At 44.1% G+C, this 26900-nt stretch overlaps 1 protein-coding gene and 1 long non-coding RNA gene across 3 annotated transcripts in view; both read left to right on the top strand.

Annotated features, from left to right (window-relative positions):
- Window positions 1-3184: 3184 nt before the first annotated feature.
- On the top strand, window positions 3185-10326 carry LOC119617480. Its single transcript, XR_005233778.1, has 5 exons — window positions 3185-3419; window positions 8295-8455; window positions 9607-9635; window positions 9927-10004; window positions 10131-10326. It is a non-coding gene; the product is annotated as an uncharacterized LOC119617480 (long non-coding RNA).
- An 8223-nt stretch (window positions 10327-18549) lies between these two features.
- Window positions 18550-26900, top strand: part of rgma (repulsive guidance molecule BMP co-receptor a) — a 12013-nt gene continuing 3662 nt past the window's right edge. The window contains exons 1-3 of one of the 2 annotated variants that reach the window (XM_017405782.3): window positions 18550-18563; window positions 22730-22845; window positions 24713-25251. In XM_017405782.3, the coding sequence (XP_017261271.1) occupies window positions 18550-18563; window positions 22730-22845; window positions 24713-25251 (669 nt within the window). Of the gene's footprint in view, window positions 18564-22528; window positions 22613-22729; window positions 22846-24712; window positions 25252-26900 lie in introns of those variants that run through there. The other variant, XM_025003671.2, reaches the window with a different exon arrangement.

The raw sequence follows: 26900 nt of genomic DNA, 5'->3' as shown, positions 1-26900 counted from the left end.
ACAGGAAGTGCACAAGGCGTGGGCTAACAACAAAGGTTTGCCATCCAACGACGCAGGTAAACACAGCTCATGGGATTCTCTGTCACAAGCTGATATATATATATATATAAAAAAAAACACAGATCCAGTCTGGATTGCTTTGTTTGTTTTAGAAATAATACTTATTCATTTATAAAGATGTACAAATTTACACAGAACTGATTTAAAAACTTGCAAATATGTGTTGTGGTAATGCTGCAAACAAATACAAATGGAGATCTTGGAGGTGCAAGTAAACTGTGTGGCCTCAGCGACAAAAACCACACAGTCTGAGGGAAAGGGGGGGCGTAGGAAAAACCCTGACCTTTGCCTCAGTACAAAGCAGTCCCCAGACTATGGACCCATTGAACTGAGCTTCTTCTGAGCTTTTATAAAAAAATAAAAAAAAGAGCATTGCTAATGTGAGTGACATGCACAGCCCAGCACAAATAGCAACATCACCCAGGAAACTAATTCTCTGTGGAGCTGCCAATACGCTGTCATTACTCCTCAGCCGGACCGCCGAAAACGAGTCCTCTGCATTCACAGGCCCGTTGTCGAGGTGCTTTGTTCGTATGTAAAACATGCGCTCTGTATTTTCTCTTTGTTGCACACACACACACACACACACTCACACACACAGTCTGAATGTCATGTGTCCATCTTAACGGTTTGCAAATCCACTTGGTATTCCTGGATTCCGCTCCGCCGAGGAAACGTGCCATCAGTTCAACATCTGTTTACCCGTAGCATCAACTGGAACGGAGAATAATTTCTAATTCCACCAAATGTGGCACAACTTGTGCAATATGCTGGTGTAAAGACTTTTTTTGGGGGGGGGGGCAGAGTGGGCAAAAATAACTCTTGAGCTGCAGCTGGCTCTTATTTATGCATTAAGTTGCTTCTATCGGAATTTTAAAGTATCTTGTGCTTCCGCTGTTCCAAAATGTAAACAGATGAGTTTATATTTCATTTATTTTAAAAAAATATAAAAATAAATAAATAAACTTCTTGTTGTTTTAGCTCAGTTCTGTGGAGCTACATGGCTTTGGACGATGTAGAAACAGCTGAGAAACATTTGGAAAGGTTCATCTGCTCACTGTGGACTCATCTCTGATATGGTTGGTGTTTTCTATGATGCTTATCGGGTGTGACGGGGCTTTGTTGTGACAATTTCCATGCTTCACATTGTGCTCGACGTAAGCTTCCAGTCTGAAAATGCAAAAAAAATAAAATAAAACGATCAAAGGGGAAGATATCGGTGGCAAAAAGAAGAAAAAAAAAGTGAGAATGATATGTCATCTCCACCTCTCGTGCTTCGATTGTGATCTAGTAACGGTGTGTTTCTGCGCTTCCAGCCGGGGCCCGATGTTATTCCTTCGCCTCACTGAGAATCACTGAGAAGGCAGAGGCGGGCTGAGTGTAAACACCTCCAGAGGGCTTTCAGCGCAGGTGAGGAACAGCCGCAGACTCCCTCCACAATACACCTCTGCTCCCAGGGACCTATCTTTTCACCAGGTTCGGGGGGTCACACTTTTCCCACCGTGGAAACTCCTTTTGTTGTTGTTGTTGTTGTTGATGTTGTTTCAGCTCATATATACGACGGACGCATTCTGGCCTCTGAACGAGAATGGTGGCTTTCAGCGTGCATTCCTCTGGGTTTCTGCTCTCGCAGAGGACCAGTGAATACAAAAATCAGCATCTAAATAAAACACTTTGTGTGTGTGTGTGTGTGTGTAAGGACACACTCCCCCTTTTCTCCTCTTCACTGACTCCCCTCCCCCTCGTCTCTCATTCTCTGAACTCAGGAATCCATAGGAGGTTTATTTGAGATGTAAGCACAAGTGTGAGAACAGTGGGATTCAAGGAGGAGGAGGAGGAGAAGGAGGGAGGTGTGAGGGGAGGGGGGTACCCTTCCCTTCCCTTCCCTTCCCTTCCCTTCCCTTCCCTTCCCTTCCCTTCCCTTCTCTTCTCTTCGCCTTGAATAGGGGCATTTCAAAAACCGGACATTTTGTCAGGAACTCTCTCAGCAACAGTCTTCATCCTCTGTCAGATGAAAACAAAAAAAAAGCAGCAGCCAGCGAAGAGGAACGAAACTTCATTAGTGACTCGGCCACAAAGATGGCCCCGTTTAGAGTATTTCCTCCCTCTTGTTTCAGATCAGGAGGATGATGGTTGTAACAAGCCTGTTTACAACACAGTTCAGACGCTTCATCCATGGCTGTAGCTCCATTTACTCCTGGTGTTCAGAGGTGGAAAAAAAAAAAGAGGAAAAAAACAAAAATTCATAAATGTGAAATATGTGTTTTTCTGTCTGCACCCACACACAGGAAAGATTGTCTCACACGTCGCAGCGCCATTAAACTCTGCTGCTTATTAACGCAGACATTTCTGTTGGAGGTGAAGCGCAGAAAACTGATGATAAGATCAGAAACAAAGCCAAGAATTTCTTTGCACTCAGAATTAAGGTTCTTCTTTTCTTTGCTGCCCTTTCATCCACCTGCAGGGACTAGGAAGATTTTTTAAAACCCTTTCCCAAAATGGACGTTAAAAGAACAAAAATCCGGTTTGAGATTATCCACGTAGGCTTGACAAACAGCTCTTCATTTGTGCTCGAAACTGCATAAACAAGGTTTTACATCTGGTTGGGTTTATCCTTATTTTGTCGCCGTTAAACCCTGATTGTCTGAAAAGATGAAAAACTGGGACCAGAGAATCTGTAGCCGTGCTTACAGTGCCCTTATGTTGTATTTTTGAATTTACCTATTTTTATGTGCATGGCGTGCAGAACTGTATTCTTGGCTGCGCACATTTTTCTGTTTATCGCCACTTCTCACGCCAGCTGTTTCACATTCATGATTTAATCTACTGGAGAGCACATTTAAAGAAAGGTAGGCAGGTTTGGAGCAGTTTTTTTAAAATAATTATTATTTATCATCTATATGGTTTTCAGACCAGGACATTCAGGTTTGCAGTCTTGAATGAATTCAATGCTTTGTCGCTCACCGCCAAAAAAAAGCAAGTATTTATAACCTTAAATACTGCAGTTTGTCCTGAGATATGAATAAATTCAAAGGTTTTATCAGCACTTTTCAGCACTTTAATCTCAACGCATCATCTTCTTTCTCTTCCACCCCGTGGGAACATATTTTATTCTTCTTTTCAACTTCACAGACGTCTTCAGAAAAATCAATATCTTGCCATTTTCTTCTTTTTTTTTCCTTTCCTTTCTTTTGTAGCACACCTTTTTGTTTTAGCTCGACATCCACCTACCCCGCCTCAGAAGAGACGGAAGGAGCGTTTCAGCCGACACCCCGGTCGTGTTTTCAGGCAGGAATATGCACAACGAGCCGGATCAAAGGCTGATGTTTGCTCAGGCAGAGCCGGCGCTGCATAATGAGGTGAACCTAATAACGCCGTCGTAAACCTCATCCATAAGGTGAATTAATGCACAGGCAGGAACAGCTGTGGGTGGCTCGCTGCTCTCTGCAGGCTTTTGCTTAGTTTCTCTTGGAAATTCAGAAACCTCTAATGACGCCATTCAGGCTTAGGGATGGCAGAGCTTCAGCACCCCCGTTCTATCTGCTGCCGAACACTTGGAATACTAATTCTGCTTCTTTTGAAAACAATTAAACTGGGCAGAATTAGGAAAACTGGATAGGATCCGTCTCTGCTGTTGTCTCGTCAGATGAAAGTTGTTGCTTTCTGCAGGTAAATGTTCCCCAGAATGAAGTTGACAGAACTCCGGACGTTCCACTCTTGGTTTTAGGCTGAATTTGTGCAACCAAAGCTGTTTCCTAACTTTCTGACAAACTATTACAACATCTTAGCTTCTCAATGTTCGAAAATGAAGCTAAACTTGCTGTCCCACCAATCAACACCAGCACAAAGGTTGTTTAAAATAAACGATATTACTGAGAAACGTCATTATTCTTAAATGATTGCATAAAAAACACCTACCAGAACAAAAAATTGGGAAAAATTAAATTAATTACTACGGGTCAGTAATACGGTTAAGAAAGGTCCTGGAAAGTAAGGGTGCTGAGGGTGCTGCAGGACCCACCAAATGAGTAGTTTAAGTCTTAGTGATGATGTAAAAATTAAATTCCAATAAAATTCAGATACTGAGTTCCGTAAAGGCAGCGTAGAACACAGCCCTGTTAATATATCCGCCTTGACATATGCTAAACAGATTAGCATTAGCTTATGATTGCAGTTTTATAAAAACTGTTTGTTCAAATAAACAGCATTTTTAAATGTGTATATTCAGATATGACATTGTGCACGGCTGGTGTGCGGTTCACTGCATCTATCTGGTATTTTTGGTGATTTGGGTCGTACTGATTTGCACATTCTGACTGAAACACCTTTCCAGTGCGAAGTACAAAAAAGCAACATAAACAAAAAGAGTTGTATATTCTATTATTGCTCATAAATTACTCAGTTTTCTTTAGATTTACCCTAATTCATTTGTGTGAGTGTGTAGGTTCTTGTATTTGTTTCCAGAACTGAAAATGTTCCATTAATCAACATTATTTTCCTTTTTTTTTAATGCAAAAATTGACCTATTGGCTCATTCTGGAGAACATGTGGAATGACCAGCCTTTTTCAACATCAAAATACTTCAATTAATCATTTATTACCAGTGAGAAGTGATTATTTTATTATAGTTTTATAAACCTGTTGGGATTTTCTCGATTAATAGTTTATTTAGAACACAGGAAAAAATGTTTTGCCAATTGTATTTGTTCAGCAAGCAATTATATGATCTGTGTGGGAAAAAAACGACATAAATAGATCTTCTTTGTCAATCAAAAACAAAAGGCCTGAACGCTGAAACCAGCTAATGTTGACAATTTTAGTTTAAGAAAAGTTTTTTTTTATTATGGAAAGTAAAATATCAATTAGCAAATCAACGTTTTCACTCTAAAACAGACTGAAGTCCTAATAAAACTAAATGAATGGTTCAGTTTAGCACGTGTTTGATATTTCCGGTCCCCTCAGTTGACGGTCTTGCTGCGATGCTTTTGGCTGAGGCATAAGCAGCTTTTTGGGAGGTCTGTCACTTTAATTAACGGCGAGGGCGAGCCTGACAGCTGCGATGGCAACAGGCAAGCCGACGGCAGGTGCTGTGTGCGGCGCAGGGAGGAATGTCGGCGAGTGTCTGACAGAGGAAACCATGAGCGGGAATCAGCCGACAGGTGGCCTGATCCGAACGCCTGGCTGACAAAACGAGTCTACCTCCGGGAGCTCTTCAGAAACAAGGCAGCGTTAATGAAAATGGCAGCGTGGAAGACCAATTTAAACGCCCCTGCAGCAAAGAAAATGAAAATATATTTACCTGAAACACAAATTAAGGGAGGCCAAGAATATAGTTTGCATTCATATTTATTTGTTTTGCTACTTTTAAGTTGCAGCTACTTTTAGCTTCTAACTAGCTTTTTTCATACTTTTAGCTTTTAGCTAGCCTATAGCTTCCTTTGGCTTTCAGCTAACTTTTGGCTGCTCTCACCTTTTTGCTAGCATTTTGCTATTTTTAGCTTTGTTGTTGTTGTTGTTGTTGTTTTTTGTTTTGTTGTTTTTTTTTTTTGGTGATTTATCACCTGCCAACAAGCTCGTGCCGGTTTGAAACCTCCATTTTTATTGGTGATGTCATCAGGAATTTCAGCTGGAAATCCACAAACTTCACTACGATCCCAAACATTATACGAAGGGATTTCCCGGCGCTAACCACAGCTGGCTGGGAAGGATGGTCAGAAAACTTTGATTTAAAGGTAGATTAGGAAGAGTGTATTCTGGTTTAATTACCGGGATCGTTAGGTCTTCATGGACTCGTTTTTTACATGAATCTCAGTTACGACAAAAACAAAAAATCTATATTTTCACGTTTTTTGCGCTGCGGCCTGAGCTCATTACCACTCATTCTGCCAGAAAGGGTCACATATGTTTGATATTTGAAATCTAAATGAGAAAGAACTCAGACAAACAAAGAAACAAGTCAGCATTCCTCTAATGCATGGTAACTGTTAATAAATGGTTTATTAGGTGTTTACAGCTTCATTATTAAGTGCGTCATTTATGAAGGTCCCCTTATTCAGAAATGGCACCAATTTAGTTTTGCTCTATTCAAAAATTAATTCCAGATTTGATGGTTTCATTGGTGTCAGATTAAATTAAAGAAGCTCACGCACCAATCAGAATAAAGTGGCTGCTTGTGTTTGCTTTGTGGGTGCGTTCATGTTCCCGCCAACATTATTTGTCCGTTCTCGGCGTCGGTGTAGTTTCCACTCCGGCGTGTCGGGGCCCGCTCCTTGAGCCCGCCAAGCTGCCACACGTGAAGGTGCTGCACATCCAGGCTTTGTGTCGGAGGGATTAGAGGAGCAGCTCCACCGCAGCCGCAGAGAGAGAGAGAGAGAGACGCCCGCAGAGTCGCCCGCTTAACGTTTCCCCACGTAACCCGCACCTCGCGGCTGAACTCCCGCCGACGGGCTGGCAGAGCACGTGGGAGGGGGAGGGGGAGGCAGGGAAAGCATCGCGACCCGACCAGAACGACGACGTCACGAGAAACGGGGGGGAAACGGTTTGGGAGATAATCCGGGCGTCAGGAAATGCTTTAACTAGCCCGACAGGTTAAAGGGTTTTCAGGGCGCCACACAAGAGGCGCCCACTTTGCTCCGAGCCGCTTTCGGACCAAAGAACAGCACGGAGCCATCAGGTCCGATTAGAGTTGCACGCTTTCGCCACGACCCCGAGGCTCGGGGCGGCGGGGGGAGGATTAAGGCCTCTGAAACAAGGCGGAGTGGAGCGAAGACTCTCCGATCTGAATCCAGTCATCTCTGGGAACTGATTAGTGTTTTAGGCTCACGCTCTGTTTTCTCAGCGCTTTCACTCACTCCCTGAATAAACAGTTTCAGGGAAGACGCCTCGTCCTCTGCTTGGTCGTACATCAACCTCCGATGTGAGTTTGCAAAAAAAAACTGGGCATTAAAGTTCCGATTAGGCAAGAATAAAGATTGCTGCTGTCGCTGCTTGTATGGCTGTCAAAATAACGGATGGTTTTTATTGTCTTCGCTAAATAAACTCTTCTTCCCCCCCCCATGTTTGCTTTGCTTTTATTTGCTCTAATAAAAGCCTGGATGTGACTGCAGGGATGCTGTTCCTCCTCGGTGAGACCTGCCTGAGCTCATCTCAGCTCCCCTTTTCACTCCCTCCTCATGCCTTCGGTCTCTGTTGTCTCTGCCTGGTTTGGATTTGAACCGCCTGCCTGCAGATCCACTTGGACGCTCGGCGGGTTTTTGCCCTCGCTGTGTGAAAGAAGAGGCTCAACAGTCGCCTCTGTGAAACCTGGGCTCTCCTTCAGGGTTTAGTTGTTTTTTTTTAGTTTTTTTTTAGAGAAACTTTAGGCCTGATTGCGCCCAATATTGCAAGATTTTCTGATCTGTTAGTGCTCAGAGTAGGTGTTAGGAATAACTCTCAGCTGCTACCACATTAAATTTTAGCTCAATATCTGTCAGTTTGACCGGGTTGGAGACGATTTGTTTTTGCACTGCAGACAAATGCGACACAGTTCCAGTCTTTTTGTCCCCATGTGACACATATCAGACTTTTTTTATTCCATCCAACCCAGGTCTTTTCAGTATGTGGTACTGGATCAGATACAGATCCGATGTTTTTCCAAGCGACCTCAGTGTGAACGTTCATGTCGCCTTTCATCCGACCCTCTCCATCCACGCATCCCTCTGCTCAGAGGCAGCAGCTCCAAAAACAAAGGTCATCGTTAACACCTGCGCTCGTCTTCTTTTTATCTTTCACCATTTGGATGGACGGTTGACCCCGATTGGACAGCAGCTTCAGAATCAACACACACACACACTAACACTCGCAGCGTCCAGGTTTACTGCTGTAAACTCGGCGTGTGGAGTGTGACGTCATGCGGGTCGTTTCAGGACCTGTAGACCGTTCACACTGGAGTCTGATGGAGGTCACGTTTAAAGGTTAATGTGAACGACCAGCAAAGAAAATCAGACCTGCAGTGTGAACGTAGCCTAATAACAACAAGCTGTGGCGGCCATTTTGCATTGGGTTGACTCCAAAAGTTGATCCGCTGTAGACGAGTAGAGACTTTCAATAAAATCTGTCCACTGGTCGGTGATATATTTTGCTAACAGAGAAACAAACAAGCTCATGCACACACATTGTCGCCCATCCTTCATGGCATCAAGCACTAACAAGATGTTTTGGGGTTTGTTTGTTTTTGTGCTTTTTCATTACGGCAGCCTGAAGTTGGCAGACTTTTCGACTGAAAATGGATTCGGGGCTTCAGATAAGAGACGCCGGGTTTGTACGCCCAATATCCTGGAATTTGTTCCACGGGCGCAGCTGGGAATACAAACGTGGATCCCTTATACCATAAAAGCGGTCGAGAAGCAGCTGGACGGTGAGCAAACACACTTCATCCATGTGGGAAAGTCATCCCCAACACTCGGCGCGGAGACAAAAGCTTTGTTTTCCTTTTGTTTCCACTCATAGTGAGTCGGCTGCAATCAGGGTTGGAGACTGTCAGCTGAAACTGCGTGACCCTTCTGGCCTTCATTAATTGTTCATCAGTTTCTAACGAGCTCCGACTGAGCTTCACCTGCAGCTGGGGGTTCATTAGATCTGACTAAAGGGCAGAAAATTCCTGATAAATGGTGCAAAAAAAAAAGAATCCACACAAGAATACACAGAATGCTAGAGATACGCTTCAGACACGAAATGCCAAAGAAAGAGACTCGAATGCTGTGAATAATTGACTTTAATCTTTTTTTTATTATTATTATTTTGGCTTGTGACTGCCTCACAAACCAAAACAGCGCCGATCAAACGGATAGTTTGATTTATTCTGAAGCGTCGCCTCGTCTCAGTGTCTCTCCCTCTCTGTCACACCATGATGATTCATGAGAACAATTCAGGCTTTTGGACAAGTTCTCACATACAGCCTCACAGCCCCGATCCTAAATACAATCTGCAATTATTTGTTGCTTTTGTAATTGCCTGGGGTTTGTTTGGTTTGTTTTTGGCTTGCTACCATTGTCCCAGAGTTGGTTTGGGTTCAGTCTGAATTAACTTGTATTTAATCTTCAGCTCATTCAGTTGTAAAACAAATTAAATCTAACCAAAGTGTCCGTCCCACCGTCTCATTTATTTGTCTTTTCTCTTCTCGTTTGACCTCACTGACTCCCCCGAGATATTCTGAATCAGGATCAGTTTGTGGCTCTTATTTCTCTCTCAGCATCCCAGTTTGTCCTGCTGCAGTTTCCTCATTAAAATAAGTTTAAAGCAGTAATATTAGTAAAGGAAAATGGAGCCTGAAGCTGTGTGAACCCAGTCCATGTGAGCAGGACTCAATGCTCAGGCTCATAGTTTAATAAACCTGCTCCTGATGGATCTCGTGTTAGAGGTCTGATTAATGCAAGATTTCTTCTCCTCGCCTGCTTTTCAGAACAGCTTTAGAAACCAGTCAAAGAACGTTGAATGACTTTTATATTTACTATATATGTACTGTGGTGTCCTACATTGTTAACACTCTTCTCCTTCTCCTTCCCTCAGTGCCCTCGGATGGAAGGACTGAGCTCCAGGTAGATCTACACGTGTCCCATATTCCTTCCATGTCTGACTTGTCCTTTTAAATGACCTTTTCTCTGAGTTGAATTAGGATGGACAGTCTTTTTTTTATGGAACTACTTATTTTACATCAAATATTTTTAGTTAATTGGCGTTACTCTGTCGAAATTCAGTTTCATTTTGACACTTAAGGTGTTTTTTTTTTTGTATTTTTTTGCAAAGAAGACCAATTTCTAGTGATCATGACTGATTTATGACAACATTAAAAGCAGAAAACATCCAATTGGGTGAATACTTTTGCGCAGGAATGAAGGGATGAAGAGATGGCGCTTCCAGCCTGATAACGATGCAGCAGCAGCAGTTTTTGGACTTCCAAACACCTGGTAACTAGATTTTTAATGTTTCGTCCCTTTAAGATACAACGATTTATTGTCCTGGTTTCCTCCGTTTCCTTCCATGCTTTTTGTCTTTTCCTACCCTCACAGTTTCACTTCATTCTGCTTCTACAGAACCACATGGAGTCTCTTTCTGATGTGGTTTTTCTCTCTGGCTGCAGCTCTGGCGGTTACAGTATGTGTTCGCTGGGACACATGAGAGGTGTCTGCAGGTAACCTACTTTCCTAATTTGTCGTACGATTAAAATTTCACCAGCATAGGGCGTGTTTCCTCCCCAGTTTGATCTGATTGGCACAAATTTCTAAAAAAAAAAAAAGGCAATACCAGGGCATGCCGAGGCAGACAAACCAAATCATTTGTTCATGCATAAGTCATAGAAGCCAACTTTGACTCTTTGCTCTGTTCCCCACACAAAGTTTAATATTTACCAACTGCAACCTGGATCACAAAGGTCGGGAATCTCTTGGAAGTGTTTTCCGTTGCACGTTGTGGAGGAAAATGCAATATTCTCTCTTAAAAGCTGCATATGATGCTCCTTATTTTATGTGAACTTTCATTTCGGAGGTTTTAAAACGTCTTTGAACAAAATACAGCCTGGAGCTGGAGCTCTTTATATCAGATCTGATTTTAAAGGGTGCAGTTAAACACTTGACCTTCCTGAACGGACGGACAGATGGATGGACGGACGGACAGACGGATGGATGGATGGATGGATGGATGGATGGATGGATGGATGGATGGATGGATGGATGGATGGATGGACAGACGGATGGATGGGACTGTTTTTTTTTATTTGGTCAGCTTCTCTTAATGATGTATTCAGTGTCAGATAAAACGTTGTAATTTCCACTTTCATGTTCGGGCAGCCCTCAAAGAACAAGCAGCTCTTCTCACTGTGATCTGAAACACTTGGACTGATGCTAATCGAGCACCCGTGGCTCTTTGCTCTCTGCTGATAAGAGAAATATTGAACTTCTGATGAGAGTTTGCTGTTAATATCAAAGCGAGAGGCAAACCGTTTTTTACTTTCCTTTAAACCTGTGAGTTACAGTGAATGCATCATGGGTTGGGAGGAGGTAAAGCTCAGGCTGGATTTCTTCTTCTTTTGCAAGAATGAACGTTGTTACTTTTCTCTGAATATCTTTCTGAGTGGGATATTATCCCACTCAGAATCATGCCAGGGTTGAGTGGTGTCTGAATTTCCCAGTCAGTTCACACCCCAATCTTTAACTTTTCTGCCATCTATAAAATAAAAAGCAGCGTATAAATATCCTTTTTATGAATCAGCGTGGACCGCTGATGGGTTGTTCGTATTCGGATCAGGTTAAACGTGTGGCCACTCCTGCTTGAACTTTAATTAAAGTTACTGGTAAGAAGGCCAGGGTGCAAGTTGAGACAGAGAAGCCTGAAGGCAGCTATGACTCACAAATGTTGGTTTTTGGCTCAGGTATTAGGATTTTCTTTTTTTTTTTTTCTTTTTTTTAAAGCAGGGCCTCAAGTTTCCTTGTGTCTTCCTTCTTCCCGTGTGCTGCGTGTGTTTCGGAGCTGTCAGTGACACATTAACTGGCTTCATTCTCGCCCGGCTCTTGTAGCAAACACCTGACTGAACAGCAGATGTTTCCCGCTCCTCGTCCCTGCAGGTCCAGCCCCAGTCTCGGGCAACAAAGAATAATACAACTCTAACTTCTGGAGCTTGTTCTGCAGCAGCTCTCCTCCTCCTCCTCCTCCCATCGGGCCCTTCTCAGGCTCTGATCTCATTAACCTGACTCAGCTGTAGCTGCGGCACAAAGATTGTAGTATTACTTTACATAACACACGCACCGATCAATAACATCATCGTTTTAGCCCGGAAGTGAGGCGCTCCGTCTCAGGGAGATGATATTTTCTGACTGAGTCTTTTTTTTTTTTTTTTTTTTACCCTCCCTGTAATTAGACATCCAATGAGCTCTTCAATTACTCCGAACCCGAAGCGCTGACATTTCCACATCTCATTAAAGAGCCGCAGCACACTTCACACGGACGGAGTGGACGAGGGCGGCCGACACGCCGCGATGCGACCCCTCCTGTCTCCGCGAACAATGGAGACGTTTTCAGTAGCCGCTAATGGGAACCGGTTTTCCTCCCCGGGCCCGCGGAGGGGACGGCGTCCATCTTAATGAGCCCCAAATTAATCCCTTCTTTCAGCCGCAGCTCACTTCCACTCTCCAGCAGTTTTACGCACACTATAAATATTTCAAGAGGGAAATTATCTTTTTTTTTTTTAAATTCTCGGCCCGGAGCGGCAATTTGATTTCCACCCACCAGTTAAGAGCTCAGAATAGAGTGGCAGTTTCAAATACTAAAATCCACTTTATTTCAAAGATACTGGTAAAAAAATAAATAATTACTTTTAAGGTTGTGTAGAAAGGTTAAGAACAATTAATGTCTTACCTGTTGTAAATTGCTCATCAATGTGGTGCCAGGATCCGAGGACAGTGGTGTCCAATCCTGGTCCTTTAGGGACACCGTCCTGCAGGTTTTAGCTGTTTCTCTGCTTCGACACACCTGATATGAAAGACTAAGGGATTAACAAGCTTCTGCAGACTTTGAAGAGCTGCTGAAGAGCAGAGAAACATTGAAAACCTGCAGGACGGTGTCCCTCCAGGACCAGGACTGGACTCCGCTGGGTTAGGGTGTTTGTGTTGTCGTTTCCCAGGTTTTATTCATCATTTCTTCCTGTTCACACGCCAGTCCAGAGTTACGGTATTCCTGGCAGAAGTGCCTCATTCTGTATCAAAACGCCACAGCTAGCTGCTGCCGCTGCTGTTCAGAATTAGAATTAACTATAAAATTTGATGTAAATAAGTTTGTAACTCAAAACTGGTGACGTAAAAGGCTTATAAAGCAGAATTTGCATGAGGCGCTAGCTTGCTCCGACCAGCCATCTGCTCGTCTGTTTGAGCAGAGGTCAGCTTAAACTGAGGCTGTTCACAGAGCTGTCTGCAACAGGTAAGATATTTATTCTTTATAGCCTTTGTTAAAAGCTCTGTTCTCTTTAACCTACAGTCTGTCGGTGGGAACCGTCAAGGGAACGTCTTCGTGTGACGGTTGGGTAATGACGAAGAGGAGCTGGAGAATTAAATGTGAAGCGAAGGAAGTTGTCGGGTAAAGTCGGCGTGTGTGGTCAGTGTCGGCTGTGATCCAGGAGGGAAACAGCACAACGACATAAAACCAAACTCTTAACGTGCTTCTTAACGTTGCAATACAAGCAATCCTCTGTGGAGCTTCTTAAAAAGAAGAGTCGACCTGGGCCGCCAAGGACCTGCATCCACTTGCAGAGGGCTGTGTGTTTCCCTCTGCCGCTTTCGAAACAAGACGTGACAAAAGCTGGGGCAGCGCGAAGCCCCTGCAGCTGTGCATACACGACAACGCTGCAGGACACCGCTGGAGTTCAACGAGCAGGCAGAGAAGAAGCCGACACATAAAAGACAGGGGAGGAATGTCAGACTGGCTGAGCAGTTTCCCCCCCTCAGAAGACAGAAGCCCTCTCACTCATCCCTGTTAGGGACGGCTGCTTGGGATGAAGCTTTTCGTGTCCCTCATCATCTATGGTTAAAACTTTGGCACGAAAGTCTGTTTTTACACCCCTTACAAAAGGCTGAGCTGGGTTTAGACAGGCTGTTTCAGAGGAAATCTATTAGGACAGCAATCTTTAGTTGCATCTTTGCAGCAACAGACGCAACGTGTCCGCAGGAGAACAGGCAGCTGCTCATTCAGCTGAAAGAGCTGAAAGGAAGCGATGATTTAAACAATCGTCATCCGTCTGATTCTTTATTACGACTCTTTGTCATTTTAATCCCCCCCCCCAAAAAAAAATAAATAAATAAAAAAATAAAAATCGGCGGGTGAGAGTGTTGCACCTTTTGTCCGCGCAGACCGGTGGGACGAACGCAGGCGGCGGCGCCGGCGGCTTCATTATTTCCACTGCAAGGAGTCAAACCTCATTTTTACATTCAGAAAACTGACACATAGAGACAGCTCTTCTCTTTCTGTCAGACGCAGGAAATTAAAAAAAAAAAAAAAAAAAAGGCAGCTGTTTTGTTGAGATAAGCCTCAATTTCCCGTTTGCATGTGTTTGTGTTATCCACCATGCAAATGAAGTTGCGGAAAAAAATTAAAATCAAAACTGTCAGGTGAGAAATCTCAGGGATTATCCGTCATCTGAACCATTTATCGACGTTCCTCCCTGAAATCTGCCATCTTCTTATGTCTTCGCTTGAGATGGGTTCTGCTGAGCAGCAAAGCTAATTATTTATCCAGATGTCTGATCACTCTCTGTCCTCTTTGGGACATAATGTGGGAAGAATATTAACTATAGAAGCACTCAGAGAGCGCTAACCTCCACCGAGGTCACAGAGTGATTGAAATATCTGGATCAGAATCACAATGTAATCCATTATTTTTTTGTTTTTTGGGACGACCCCGACATTTCCTGAACATTTCCTCCAAATCTGTACATCAGTTTTTACCTGATCTTTGCCTACAGACAGACAAACAAACCGAGGACAGAACTTTCTTGGTGGAGGAAACAAAAGGGTCACATGTCGGAGCAGAGAGAAGGTTTTAACAAAGAGGTCACCTGTGACCTTCGACCTCATGAACCTTGAAATCAGCAGGCATCATCTTTGACCCATGAGGTGTTTGACATTCCTACATTACACCGTTGCTGAGTCAGAGCACTTGGTCAGCTGTGATGTTGACCTTTGACCTCATGACCTGTAAGTCAATTGTGATCACCCTTGACCTAAGAGGTGTCCAGATGTAGAGTTTAACGTTCCTGTGTCAAACAGCTCCAGAGTTAGGCTACGTTCACACTGCAGGTCGGATTTTCTTTGCTGGTTGTTCACGTTAACTTTTAAACGTGACCTCCAAAATCAGAATTTGGAGTGTATTTACCTGCAGCCTAAGAGAACGGGCCGATCTGTGACCTTTGACCGGATCACAAAACTTTCATCACCTGTTCCTCATGCCACCTTTGACATTTCCTGAAAATCCGTTGCTAACTTTTTGCATGATTCTTGTCCACAGACAGACCAACAAACAGACTGTTGCCTCGTTGGCAGAGGGAACCGAACTGAGCCTCAGATTTCCCTCTGGGTCGGAGTCTGGCTTCAGAAAGAGAAGGGGAACGAAATGAGACGGAGCACACCTTCTCTTCTCTGCTCAAAGCGAGAAATGAGCCTGGGTAATGAGACCGTACACGTTCGGGTCTTCTCCTCGGAGAGCACGAAGAGGCCAATTTACAAGCTTCCTGCTTTCTTATTGTCCCAGAAAGCAGTAATTCGACATTATCTGAGTCGCTCTTATCAGCCAGTAATGGAATTTTCTGAATTCATGCTTGCACCTTATTACCAAAGGGAGCGATGCTGGTTATCCACCCTGCCCTGTCCACGAAACTCGCCTCCCAATCTATTTATTTCACCTCCCCACTAAAGAGGCTCTCAGACCGCTATTTTAATTCACCGTCCTCCTCCGGAGAGCAAACACTCGGTGGCAACAGAGGACGAAATTTAACAAGAAAAACTGCTCCTCGCTCGTATTTGATGCTCTGCGAAGTACGAGCTCATCAACAAACTGCAGCGCGGGCCGTGGTTTTTTTGTTTTTCTTTTCCTTTTAGGAACATAATTGGATGTTACTTTTCATCGATGTCAGCTGGAGAGCAGTAAAAGGTCGGTGTGATTTACAAAAGAACACATAATGGCAGCAATAATGTTTGGATTTGATTGCAAAGAACAGGGAGCGACCCGGGAAACATCCATTAGGCTGATAGCTCCTCTGCCTTTTTATTTCCTGCTTTTTTTTTTTAATGTGAAGCATTTTTGGTGCGTGGATCTGAACCACGATTACCTGCTGTTAGAGCAGACTGAAGCCGGAGATGATGGATTGTTTAGGACTTCCTGTGTTGTCTTCCTTCGTCTCTTAGAGCAGAGTGAGACGTTCCTGCTGGATAACGGATCTGAACCAGTAACCGGTCGGCTGACGGGTCACCGCCAATCGTTGCAGGTTTACATGAAATAAAACGAGTCCTTTTCTCCAGCTAACGTCACTTTTAATGTTCATTTAGAAACGCAGCGGATCTGAGACGTCCCTGACCTGATGGACCCGTGTGTCTTTGATGGGACAACAGGATGAGTTTTTTTTTTATTAAATTATGTTGTAAAAGTCGAGTAGAATCGTTTCCAAACTCGCTGCTCGTTCGGATTAAATCAACAAGTCAGTTCTCAGGGGGATCAGCGGGTTTCCTCCTGGCTTCCAGCTCACAAACCAAACAGAGTTCTCTTCAGCTGCGGATCACGGACGAGCCAGACTGACCTGCTGAAGTTAAAACAAGCAGAGCAAAAGCTAAAAACACCGAAACAGTAGCTAAAATCACCAAAACCTGAGCAAAACTGCTAAAAGCTAAAAAAGCATAGGTAAAAGCTAAAATGACTAAAATGAAATACAGCTAAAGGTTGAAATTGGCAAAACTGTAGCTAATATTGGCAAATGTGTAGCTAAAAGCAAATGTAGCTAAATTGTTCTTTTAAAGATAAAATTTGTAAAACAGTCACTAAAAGTTCAACTTGTTAATACCTAAAATGAACAAAACCATAGCTAAAAGCTAAACTTAGCAAAACTGAAGTCATCAAAGCTAAAATTTGCTAAATTGTAGCTAAAAGCAAAATGTAGGGAAATTATAGCTAAAAGTTCAAACAAGCAAAACGGTAATTAAAAGTTCAAATCAAAGCTAAAAGCTACAATAAGCTAAACTGTAGCTAAAAGCAAATTGTAACTAAATATAGCTAAATGTTAAAATTTGCTAAACCACAGCTGAAACCTGAAGTTTGCCGGCAGGAGCTGAAATTAGCCAACAGTAGCTAAAAGTTCAAATGAGTTTAAGAAGTCGAAAGCAGATTTTAGATTTCTGAAGAAGTCTGAGTGTTTGTCCTCGGGGAAAATTAGTGTAAATAAAGTAAAAACATTCAAAAAGTCTGAAAGTTAGAAAAGCCAAAAGTCGGAGGACACAATTCCCAGTCGAGTCAAACACTTTGATATATGAACGGGTAAAAAAAAAAAAAAAGCCGAAAGTATGTGAAAGTGGTTTGATTTCAAACTCTAAACTGTAAAGAAGGAAGTCTAAACAGGAAACGGTCAGTGTGACTCCGTCAGAGCAGCTGATCTGTCCTGAGTTCGATCACAACCTCAGAGAGGCAGCAGCTGGGTTTGAGATGGAGGGGGGTGGGGGGGGTTCCTTCACCTCCTTCACCTCCTTCACCTCCTTCACCTCCTTCACCTCCTTCACCTCCTTCACCTTCTTCTCCTCCATCCGTGGAAAGCCTGCAGCCTGTCAGCAGGAACAGAAAGAGGACCCAGAAAGTGAGAAGAAAACTGATGAGTTTGGAGAAAAGCTTTAGGAGGAGGAAGTACGACCCCCCCCCCCACACACACACACACACACACACACACACACACACACACACACACTGATCCCTCCCAGCCGCTAAACGTTTGTCCATCTGATCCTCCATTAAACCCTGATTGTTTTGGATTTGTCTTTTCCAAACCTGTGATTTGCAAAGAGGGAGTGATGGAGGTTACCCTCTAAAGGAGCTGACAGTCAGGGGGGGTGTTGGTAATCAACCAAGTCATCAATCAGGTCAACTTTTCTCTACTCAGACAGATGTGACTGATGGAGGGGACACAGTCAAGCTGAAATCACCTCTTCATCGCCTGCTGTCAGAGACAGAACAGCCCCAATGTTTCAGCCCGTCTCTCTCTGTCTGTTAGCAAAATATCTCTTGAACCACTGGGCGGATTTTACTGAAAACTTCCAGAAACTGACCACTGGTTGCAGAAATACAGCTCATATTCACTGGGAGTCAATCAAATCAAAGATGGCCGCCACAGCCGGCTGAAACTCTGTGCAGGTACTGAGCTAAAGTTTGGTGTGGTGGTAGCCGAAAGTCATCCCTAACGCGTCCTCTGACAGATCTCGCGAGATCTCGCATTTACAGTTTGCCCGAAGAGTTTCGTGATGAGATGGATGCAGGTTGAGAGTCCTGCGTGGAAAAATGCGATGTGCACGCGAAGCTGCGCGTGCTCGCCTCCTTTAAGTGCGAAGCATCAGAGGGCAGAGCTGCTGTGGAAGGGAGGGAGGGAGGTGCGGGGTGTCCTCCACGCAGCGTCACGCAGAGCCGATCGTCGCCTCCCTCAGACTTCCTGAGGAGCAGCAGAACCGCGTCAGGACGGAGGAGACGCGTCCTCTCCGGACCTGATGGCTCCTTTCAGATGAGGAGACCCGAGCAGAGGCTCCCAGAGACCCGCTGAACCCCGCAGGACCCCCCCGGAGCCCCGCCGACCGGGACTCGGAGCCGTGGATTTTACGCGCGCAGCTTCGATTTGGGATTATTGGGACACTTTTTTTTAAATCTATTTTTATTTATTTATTTGTCTTCTTTTCCCATCCAAAGAGGAGGCTCCGCGTCGCTGTTCTCCGGGTTCCTGCAGAACTCATGCAGTCGCAAAGGTTCGTGGTTCCACAGCTTCATCAGAAGAGTTTAATCTAATTAATTCAGAGCTGTTTCTTTCTTGCATCCTTTCTTTTTGAGAAGCATATCAAATATATCCCATAATGTCCCCAAAAACAGCTGGATTTCTGCATTTAATAAACAAACAGTTAAATGAAGGGAACAAGTATTTTTTTTTTATTGATGGTAAATTCCGGGTTTATTGCAGAAACCTGCTGAAACACCTGACGGCTCCAATCAGACCAATCACCGGGGCTGTCCCACCTCATGACAGCCTCTCCTGTCCTTGTGGAGACATGCTTTCAGCTGTTTAACAAGCGCCATCTGTTGGGGGGGTTGGGGGGGTCTGTGGATGGAGATGTGAGGGTCTGAGCATGGTTTGATGCTGCTCCTGTCACCACGGTCTGAACGGTTCGCTCCACTTGTTACAGCATGGAGCTGAGAGGAATGGTTGACACAGGGGAACCTGTGGAGAGTGGATTTACTCAGGGGAGGGACTGTGAACAGTTAGCATCTTACCTGCTGTGCATGTATTGTCACTAGAGGCAGACTGGAACCCAGAAGCTGAAGCTCCAGCGTCCGAGCCCCTCCCACCCCCACCCCCACCCTCGGCTGGCTGCAGTGCCACGTTTAGGCCCCGCCCCTCCGCGCAAGCAGGTGGCACGTCTGTCTGACTAATCTGTTGTCAGGCGTGGAGTTTTTGTTTGTTTCCCCGCAGCTGCTGAATGTTTAAACGTGCGTTTCCTAAACGCTCCGGGTCTGCGCGTTATTAGAGGCTTTGAAAGCGGGTGTGATTGACAGCTGGTGAGTTGGAGGCAGGACTTCAACGTCGGTGCCTTGAGCGAGCAGACTCTGGTTCCAAAACATGGCAGCGCCCGTAAACAGGATATGTTTGGCTCGGGTTTTGGACACATAATTGTGTAACAGGATGACTTTGTCCTCCTGGACTCATGTTGAGGATCCACAGTGATGAGCTAATAGCTAGTCTGAGCAGGACCAAGCCCAAAAATGCTGCCATCTTAAAAAAAAAAAAACCCACCAATTTCTAAACTTTGATAGTGATTTGTGCAAATACTATCTTGTAAATCTTTACATTGTTGCCCATTTTACAATTCTACAGTTATTTTCCAGCACTGATGGCTTTGGGACTTATGATGCTAAATTAATGACCCAATTACTCACTGTGATTTTTATTTATTTATTTTAATTTAAACTGCATTGAACCACATTTGTTTTGGTCTTGCTCAGACTAGCCTTTAGCTCTTCAATCAGGTCAGAATTAAACTGTTTTTTCCTCAAACAGCTGAAACAGCTATCTACAACGGGTAGAATACTAATTTCTCATAACCTTTTCACAGGAGCCCCAACTGAAAAGATCTGAATGAGCGGTTTAAAGTATCCAACAGAAGTGACCTTTAGTTGTGTTAAAAAAAAAAAAAAAAAAAAATGCATAAAAATATTCCTTTTAGAGGCTGAAACCATAAAAAGTTTGAATGTAAGTGAACACAATGACTAATATTTATATGATATAAGATAAAATTACTGCATTGACTTCAGATTGGAATATTTTTAACAACAAATAAATTAAATGGAGCCCATTTTCCTCTCAAAATACTTCTTAAACTGTCAAAAAATGCAACCTGGCGTTAAGTGACGGCTTTTCTTTATAAAGAAACCATAGCAGTTTGGACAAAAATCCTTTTTTTTAACTAATCCTAAGAACTGCAGGTAGCTGTGCACGTTAGGGATGAGGGGTTAATGTAGCCGGGTATGTCCACGAGCGCCATTTAGCCTCGATCCAGCGGCTTTAAGGCTTTCCTAGGCGGCCTCATCGAGGCCATCTGAGTGGTGCGAGGTGATTTAACTCCCAGCGTAGCCCCAAACCTGTCCACGGTTCGGCGAGCGGCTCAGACCCTTTAGCTGGGAGAACGTATCCATCGCCCACGTTCGACCGTACGGCCGCCATCCATCAGCTGCTAGTTCAGCTGGAATGGCAACGCAAGGCGAACGCTAATGTGGCGTTCATGAGACTGGAAGGTAATCAGAGGAGGGAATGACGTGTGTGATGGGGGAGACGACCTCGAATCATGTTAAACTGCAGCTGAGGGTGATAGACGCAGCTTATGCTGTTGAGATTTTTCTTTTCTTTTTTTTTTATTGTTTAATAGGTTCTTAAAAAGCTTTTTCCGATGTCACTTCTTTAAAACGCAATAAAGGCCGAGCGACGTAAACACTTTGGGCAACTTTAGGCTTCAGCTGATTTCAAATTTCTTGGCTGCAAAAACTAAAATGGGAGCTGAATCCAGTATACGGCCACTTTTTGTGGATTTATTACATTTTGGTCTTTCTAATCTTTGATTGTCTATATTTTGAATATATACATGTATTTCCCCCTCCCACAGTGAACAATATTTAAGGAGATAAACAGAGCTGAAACTTATACTTAAATTAACTTTTTGTTGTCAAAATACAACTACATCTTTAAGGAAAAATGCCAAATACTTCACTGTGTCAAACATGAGCTTCATGGGTCAGAGAAATATAGCTTTTCACCGTCATCAACCCAATGATTGATGCAGTAAAAAGCAAATTGTACAGAAATAAAAAAAAATAAAAAAGGAGAACATATTGCATCCATATGTTTTTTGTCGTTGTTTCATTGAAGTTTGTTATTTGCAGAGTGTGAAGGAATTGATGCCAGCATGCATGCTTTTAATTAAATGGAAATATTGTTGTCTTGGGAATTATTATGCACACGCGGCCCCCAGTAAGAGCCTGAACAACAGATCTGTTTTGATCTTGACACGGGCCATGTAAGATATATTACACAAATGGGCGAAATCTGGCCAGAGGGCCCGAAGCGGCCCTTGGACAACCTCAATACGGTCCTTGATGTGCTCAAATCAAAGCAACTTAAAAATGTCTATAAATGTTGCTTTTCTTCAACAGTGAGCTCACATAAACATTTTATAACAACCGTCAGTTCACAGATGGCATGTTTGGCATGCCAAAAACTGATATGTTTCTGACATTTTCTTTTAACTAAGCAAACAGCCATTAGATAACAATGCACTGCCAAATAATGCTACTGTGGCTAACACTGCTACAGCGAACACTGCTATAGTAGTTAAAAATGCTACAGCTAACAATGCTATAGTAGCTAACAATGCTTCTGCTAACCAATGCTATAGTAGCTAACAATGCAAAAGCTAAAAATGGTACTGTAGCTAATAATGCTTCTGCTAACAATGCTATAGTACCCAAAAAGGCTATATCTAACAATACTACTCTAGATAACAATGCTACAGCTACAATGCTATTGCACCTAGCAGAGCTATAGTTACTGTAGCTAAAAATGCTGAAGCTAATTATGCTCATTTAGCTAACACAAGAACAGGTAACAATACTGTAGCTAACAATGCTACAAAAAACATTCTGCTAACAATGCTACTGTAGCTGACAGTGCTACAGCAAATAATGCTACAGCTAATCATGCTAATGTAGCTAACAATGCGACAGCTAACCATGCCAATGTAGCTAACAATGCTACAAAGTTTTAATAGAACGAGAATAATTATCCTGTAAAGTTTCAGTGTAATTACCTGGAAAACATTTTTTTCAGCTTAATGTGTATTTTGAATAAATAACTAAATCAAGTCTGATATAGGCTTGTTTGAAATAACACAAATAGAAATGTCTTCCATATATTCAGTGTAAGCTGGGTAATTTTCCTTCATTGTATTTTTTTATTTTCCCCTCACATTGACGCTGAGCTCTGAGTATCAAAACAAAGCTGTCTTTGCTCAAAGTGTTTGGACCCACACTTTGTAGGTCTTTAGAAGTCGAAGAAGCCTCCACACTGAGGCATGATATGAAAATTCAGAGAAAAAAAAAGACGAGAGGGGGAGGGGTTGAGGGCCAGGACGGGCAGCCGTGATTGGTGGAGCGTGTCCGCGGCACCTCCTCCACACGCCCCGGGAGGAGCAGAGCTCCGCTGTCCGCCGCGCCGCCCGCGACTCCTCGGAGCTGCTCTCTTCCCGGAGTTAGGGTAACAAAAGCAGGCAGAAATGAGAGGACTGGGGACTGTCTTCTTGTCTTCTCGACGCTGACTTCTCCCACCTGTTGTTTTTTGTTGTTTCGTTTTTTCTTCACGCTGCCGGAGCAGGGAGAGGAGGGAAGCGCGAGCCCGAGCTGGATGGATGGTTATGGGGGAAAGAGGGAGACCCTCGGCGCTTGAAGTGTGCAGAGTCCTCGCTGTGCTTTTCTCGCTTTTACCCTCCGGTAAGACCCGCACACGGAGCCACACAACATTATCTCCCCTCACAGACACCAATAAGCTTATTTTATTTCCAGAAAATGCCTTTTTTTTTGGAGGGGGAGGGGGTCGTAAATGTAGCTAGCTTAACTTTTCCAGGAGAACTTTCTGCTTTCCGACACCAGAGGAGCCAGGTTCCCCCACACACCGCAGGGCTGAAAAAAGGAGAAATAAACCCTAAAAAACACTCGTTTTATTGGTTTATACGTGCTTTTTGTGACTTCGGGTAATTGTGTGAATTTAAACTGATTTGCAGCGAAAAATTTAGGTGTTTTTAAAGGATTTTACAGTTTAAAATGATAGTTTTTGTGATCATTTGTTGGAGAAAAAGCTATTCCTGAAGCTCCTGTGGCTCTTTAATGTCACTGGGATTGGGCTGGCTTCCTTTATTTTTGCTTAAAAGTGACATTTTTAAAAGATTCTGTGTAATTTAGGAGAAAATCTGACTTATTATTTGCCAACTTTACTCTGTGATGCCACTAAAAAGCCCCCAAAAAACAAAACTGGGTCAGATTACTTTGAAATATGACCCTTTTTTCCAAAAAAAACCCCAAAACCTTTGGGTAATTAAAATAAGCCCAGATAATTAAAAAAAAGACATTAAAGTTGATAAAACTAAAAGACTTTTATGTCAAAGCTTCGTTTTCTTTAGATTGTTTTCAGTGCAGATGTTTCGCTCTTTGTTGGTAAATTCAAAGTTTCTTTTGTCATTTGTTTGATTTTTATCATCCTATCTCAACAAAACTGAACCCAAACACTTATTTTTTATAAATATGTAACATATTTATCACTTAAAATGTCTTAATTTAAACTTTAATCCCCTCACAACAGGCAGGAATTTGGTTTTAGTGTCATTTTTTTCTGTAGACGTCTGATAAATATGGGAGAAAACAGACAGCCATTATTGTTTACATCATTTTTTCTTTATTCCCTTTTATTAAACTCAATTTTTCTTGAAAATTGCTCGGACCAGCTGGGCGTTTGTCACAATTTGTTTGCATCTAAAAGCCAAACGGAGTCACAGTCGAGTTCACCTTTTTTGGTTCATTTTCCAAAACTTTTTGTTGTTGTTTGGCGTTTTCGGCGTCTTCGTTGTTGGGTTTCTGTCAACACGCGACATATTTTTACTGTAAATTCACAACCCTGAGCTTCGTAAACATCCACAGACAAAAAACACGTTTCAGCGCCGTGAAAAGGCTGAAAAAGATTTCAGAAAATTTGAGTCAAAGAGAATTTATTTCACATTTTTTGACCACATTTCATCGCGGTCGAAGCGTTAGCTGTGACGGAGTCGACCTGCTGGCGTTACACAACCGACCAGGGCTGACCGCAGTTACTTATTCAGTAATCAGATTACACAGTTACAATCTGGGAGCGGCTCACTTTCCCTCGTTTCCTAAATTCCCTCTCGGCTGAGAATCCAGATGGAGATGAGTTCGTTTCCACCTGTCAGACGGTTGGTGGGTGACAGGACTCCCCCACACACACACACACTCACTCACCCTTCACCCTCTGGGTGGAAGGGGCTGTAAATAAATGCTTTATGAGGTCCTGAGGAGCGTTTGGACACTTGGTGGCTGGATGGAGAATAAGAAGCTGGTTATCGGTGAAGGTTAAAATCCAAAATGGAGTTTTTTTATTCGAAGGTAAAAGCCTGGAGGCGTGAAGGATGTCTTCTTTTAACAGAACCACTGGTGTATTTTTTCCTAATGATGCTAAAAATGAGGCTTTGTTCCTGTTGTTATACGTATTTTATAGTTTTCCGGTAAAGAAGCAGCAATGATCAACACGGTTCGGCTCCTGTCCTGACTTCCTGTCTCGTTTCTCTTACAGCGACCCTGCAGTGCAAGATCCAAAAGTGTAACATGGAGTATCTGGCGTCCCCCCTGAACTCGGGACCGGAGAAGGACGTGTGCGCGGCGCTGCGGCTCTACTACGGCTGCGTGGTGCGGACGACGCGCTCCTGCAGGGGCGACCTGTCGTACCACGCCACCAAGCATGGCATCGAGGACCTGATGAAGCAGAACAACTGCTCCAGGGACGGCCCCACGGCGCCGCCACGCGCCCGCACCCCGCTCGCTCCGGCGCAGCCGCCGCCGCCGCAGGTGCTGCCGCCGGTCCTGACCGACAGCCAGGAGCGCTCGGACGGGCCCGAGGTGTGCCAGTACGAGCGCGGGCTTCCGCGCAGCTCAGCACCGCCCAACTACACCCACTGCGGCTTCTTCGGAGACCCGCACCTGCGGACCTTTGGCGACGACTTCCAGACGTGTAAGGTGGAGGGGGCGTGGCCTCTCATCCACAACAAGTTCCTGTCCGTGCAGGTGACCAACTCCCCCGTGCTGCCCGGCTCGTTGGCCACGGCAACAAGCAAGGTGAGGACGGTTCTGCAGGAACGTTTGAAAACACTCCGATGACAGAAACTGAAACATTTCTCTGATTTTTACTTTCTGACTCTTCAGGGACATTTTTATCCTGAAGTCAACAAGATATCTGTCCAGGTTCTGTTCTGAAATGCTAAAAAGGAGACGTAAAATAGATTTATTGAGCTTTTTTTGCAGCAAATTAAGAGTCAATTGTAGCACTAAGTCTCAGGCTTGGACTAAAATGCTGAGCTAAGCTGGAAATCTCAGTTGAGATAAATTTAAGCTCCAATCCTGGACCAGAAAATGATCCGACTCATTTCATATTCTCCCGAAATCCAGCAAATTCTATCATTTGAACGACCAAAACTAGGATTTCTGCCTAAAAAACCTAAATGATAAATCTAATCTGATGTTAGGTGGTTTCTTATGTCTGCTTTGATGAAATCCATCAATGTTTTATTGTTTTTGTTGATCCGTTTCTTGAACACAGACCTTCTGTGTGTTTTCCATCGTTGCTTCGGACTGCCGGTCGATTGGAAACACGATGAAAAGATCTGCAACTTATTTCTGATTTCTGGGGTTTTGTTTTGGTGACATTTTGCTGCGAGTTTCCAGGAGGCGCTGGAACACGAAAGCCGGCCCGCGTTGTTGCGTCCTCCTGCGCGGGGGTTTGGACCGGACCGCGGGTTCCGCCCGGGCCCGGATCTCCGCTTGGAGATTTTTTTTTTTTCCTGAAAAGTCGAGACGTTAGCGTCGCGCCTCAGCCCGATGTCTGCGCTCCGCAGAAACTTTTCTGTATCTTATCAGCAGAACGTGATCGTGGTTGCTGAACGGGGCAGCTCGGATTTGGCGGAACGTCAGCAGCGAATGTGAGGAACTCAGACGGAGGCGGTACAGAACTTAGTCCTTAATCACATTTGTAGAGACTAATTCTCTGCAATCAGACTCTCCTAATGACACTTATTAAGCCTCTGTGTGTTATTTAGCTTTTAAAGTAATTACATTTTTATGTTGCTATTCTTGGAGGCAAATGAGAGCCTTTTTTTCTTTCTTTCTTTTTTAAAGAGAGCAGCAGACTCGGGACAAAAGGGAAAACAAAACCGCCGCCGCAGAGTTTCGGCAGCGGGTGGCACCTGTGCAAACATGACGTGCTGCTCGGCTCATTTTATTTCGTTTTCGTTTGAGCCTTTAAGACGCTGGGTAAAGGTAAAGGGGATGGAAACGGGGGCCGGTGCAACAAATGAGACGTGGAGTTGATAGGGTGTTCTGCAGACCGCCGCCGTCGCCGCCGCTGCGTGTCCTCCGCCACAAACAAGCAGACATCAGAGTCCACGTCTGTCCTCAGACTTCGGCTCGTTGGTGTCCCGGGAAAGCAGGCTCGCAGAGTCCTGACCGGTCCCACCTGATGAGCTGCAGAGGACCTGCCCCCTTCACACACACACACACAAACACACACACACACACACTCCCCGCAGCAGTTCTGGGGGTTCACAGTCCGGTTCTCTCAGAGCTATGAATAGATCGTCTTTGTGTCTGCGAACTGAGGCCTGGTTTTTACACGGCCGGGGACTCGTGTTTTCTTGGAGGGCGTTTACTCACTCCCCCCACCCCACGCCGCCTTCGTGCATCGAGCCGGCCTCGTAACGTGACACCTGGGT

The sequence above is a fragment of the Kryptolebias marmoratus genome, linkage group LG11 (genome assembly GCF_001649575.2).
Source record: "Kryptolebias marmoratus isolate JLee-2015 linkage group LG11, ASM164957v2, whole genome shotgun sequence".
NCBI classification, from domain to species: domain Eukaryota; kingdom Metazoa; phylum Chordata; class Actinopteri; order Cyprinodontiformes; family Rivulidae; genus Kryptolebias; species Kryptolebias marmoratus.
Note: the sequence above shows the minus strand (reverse complement) of the source record. Positions and strands in the feature narration are given on the sequence as shown.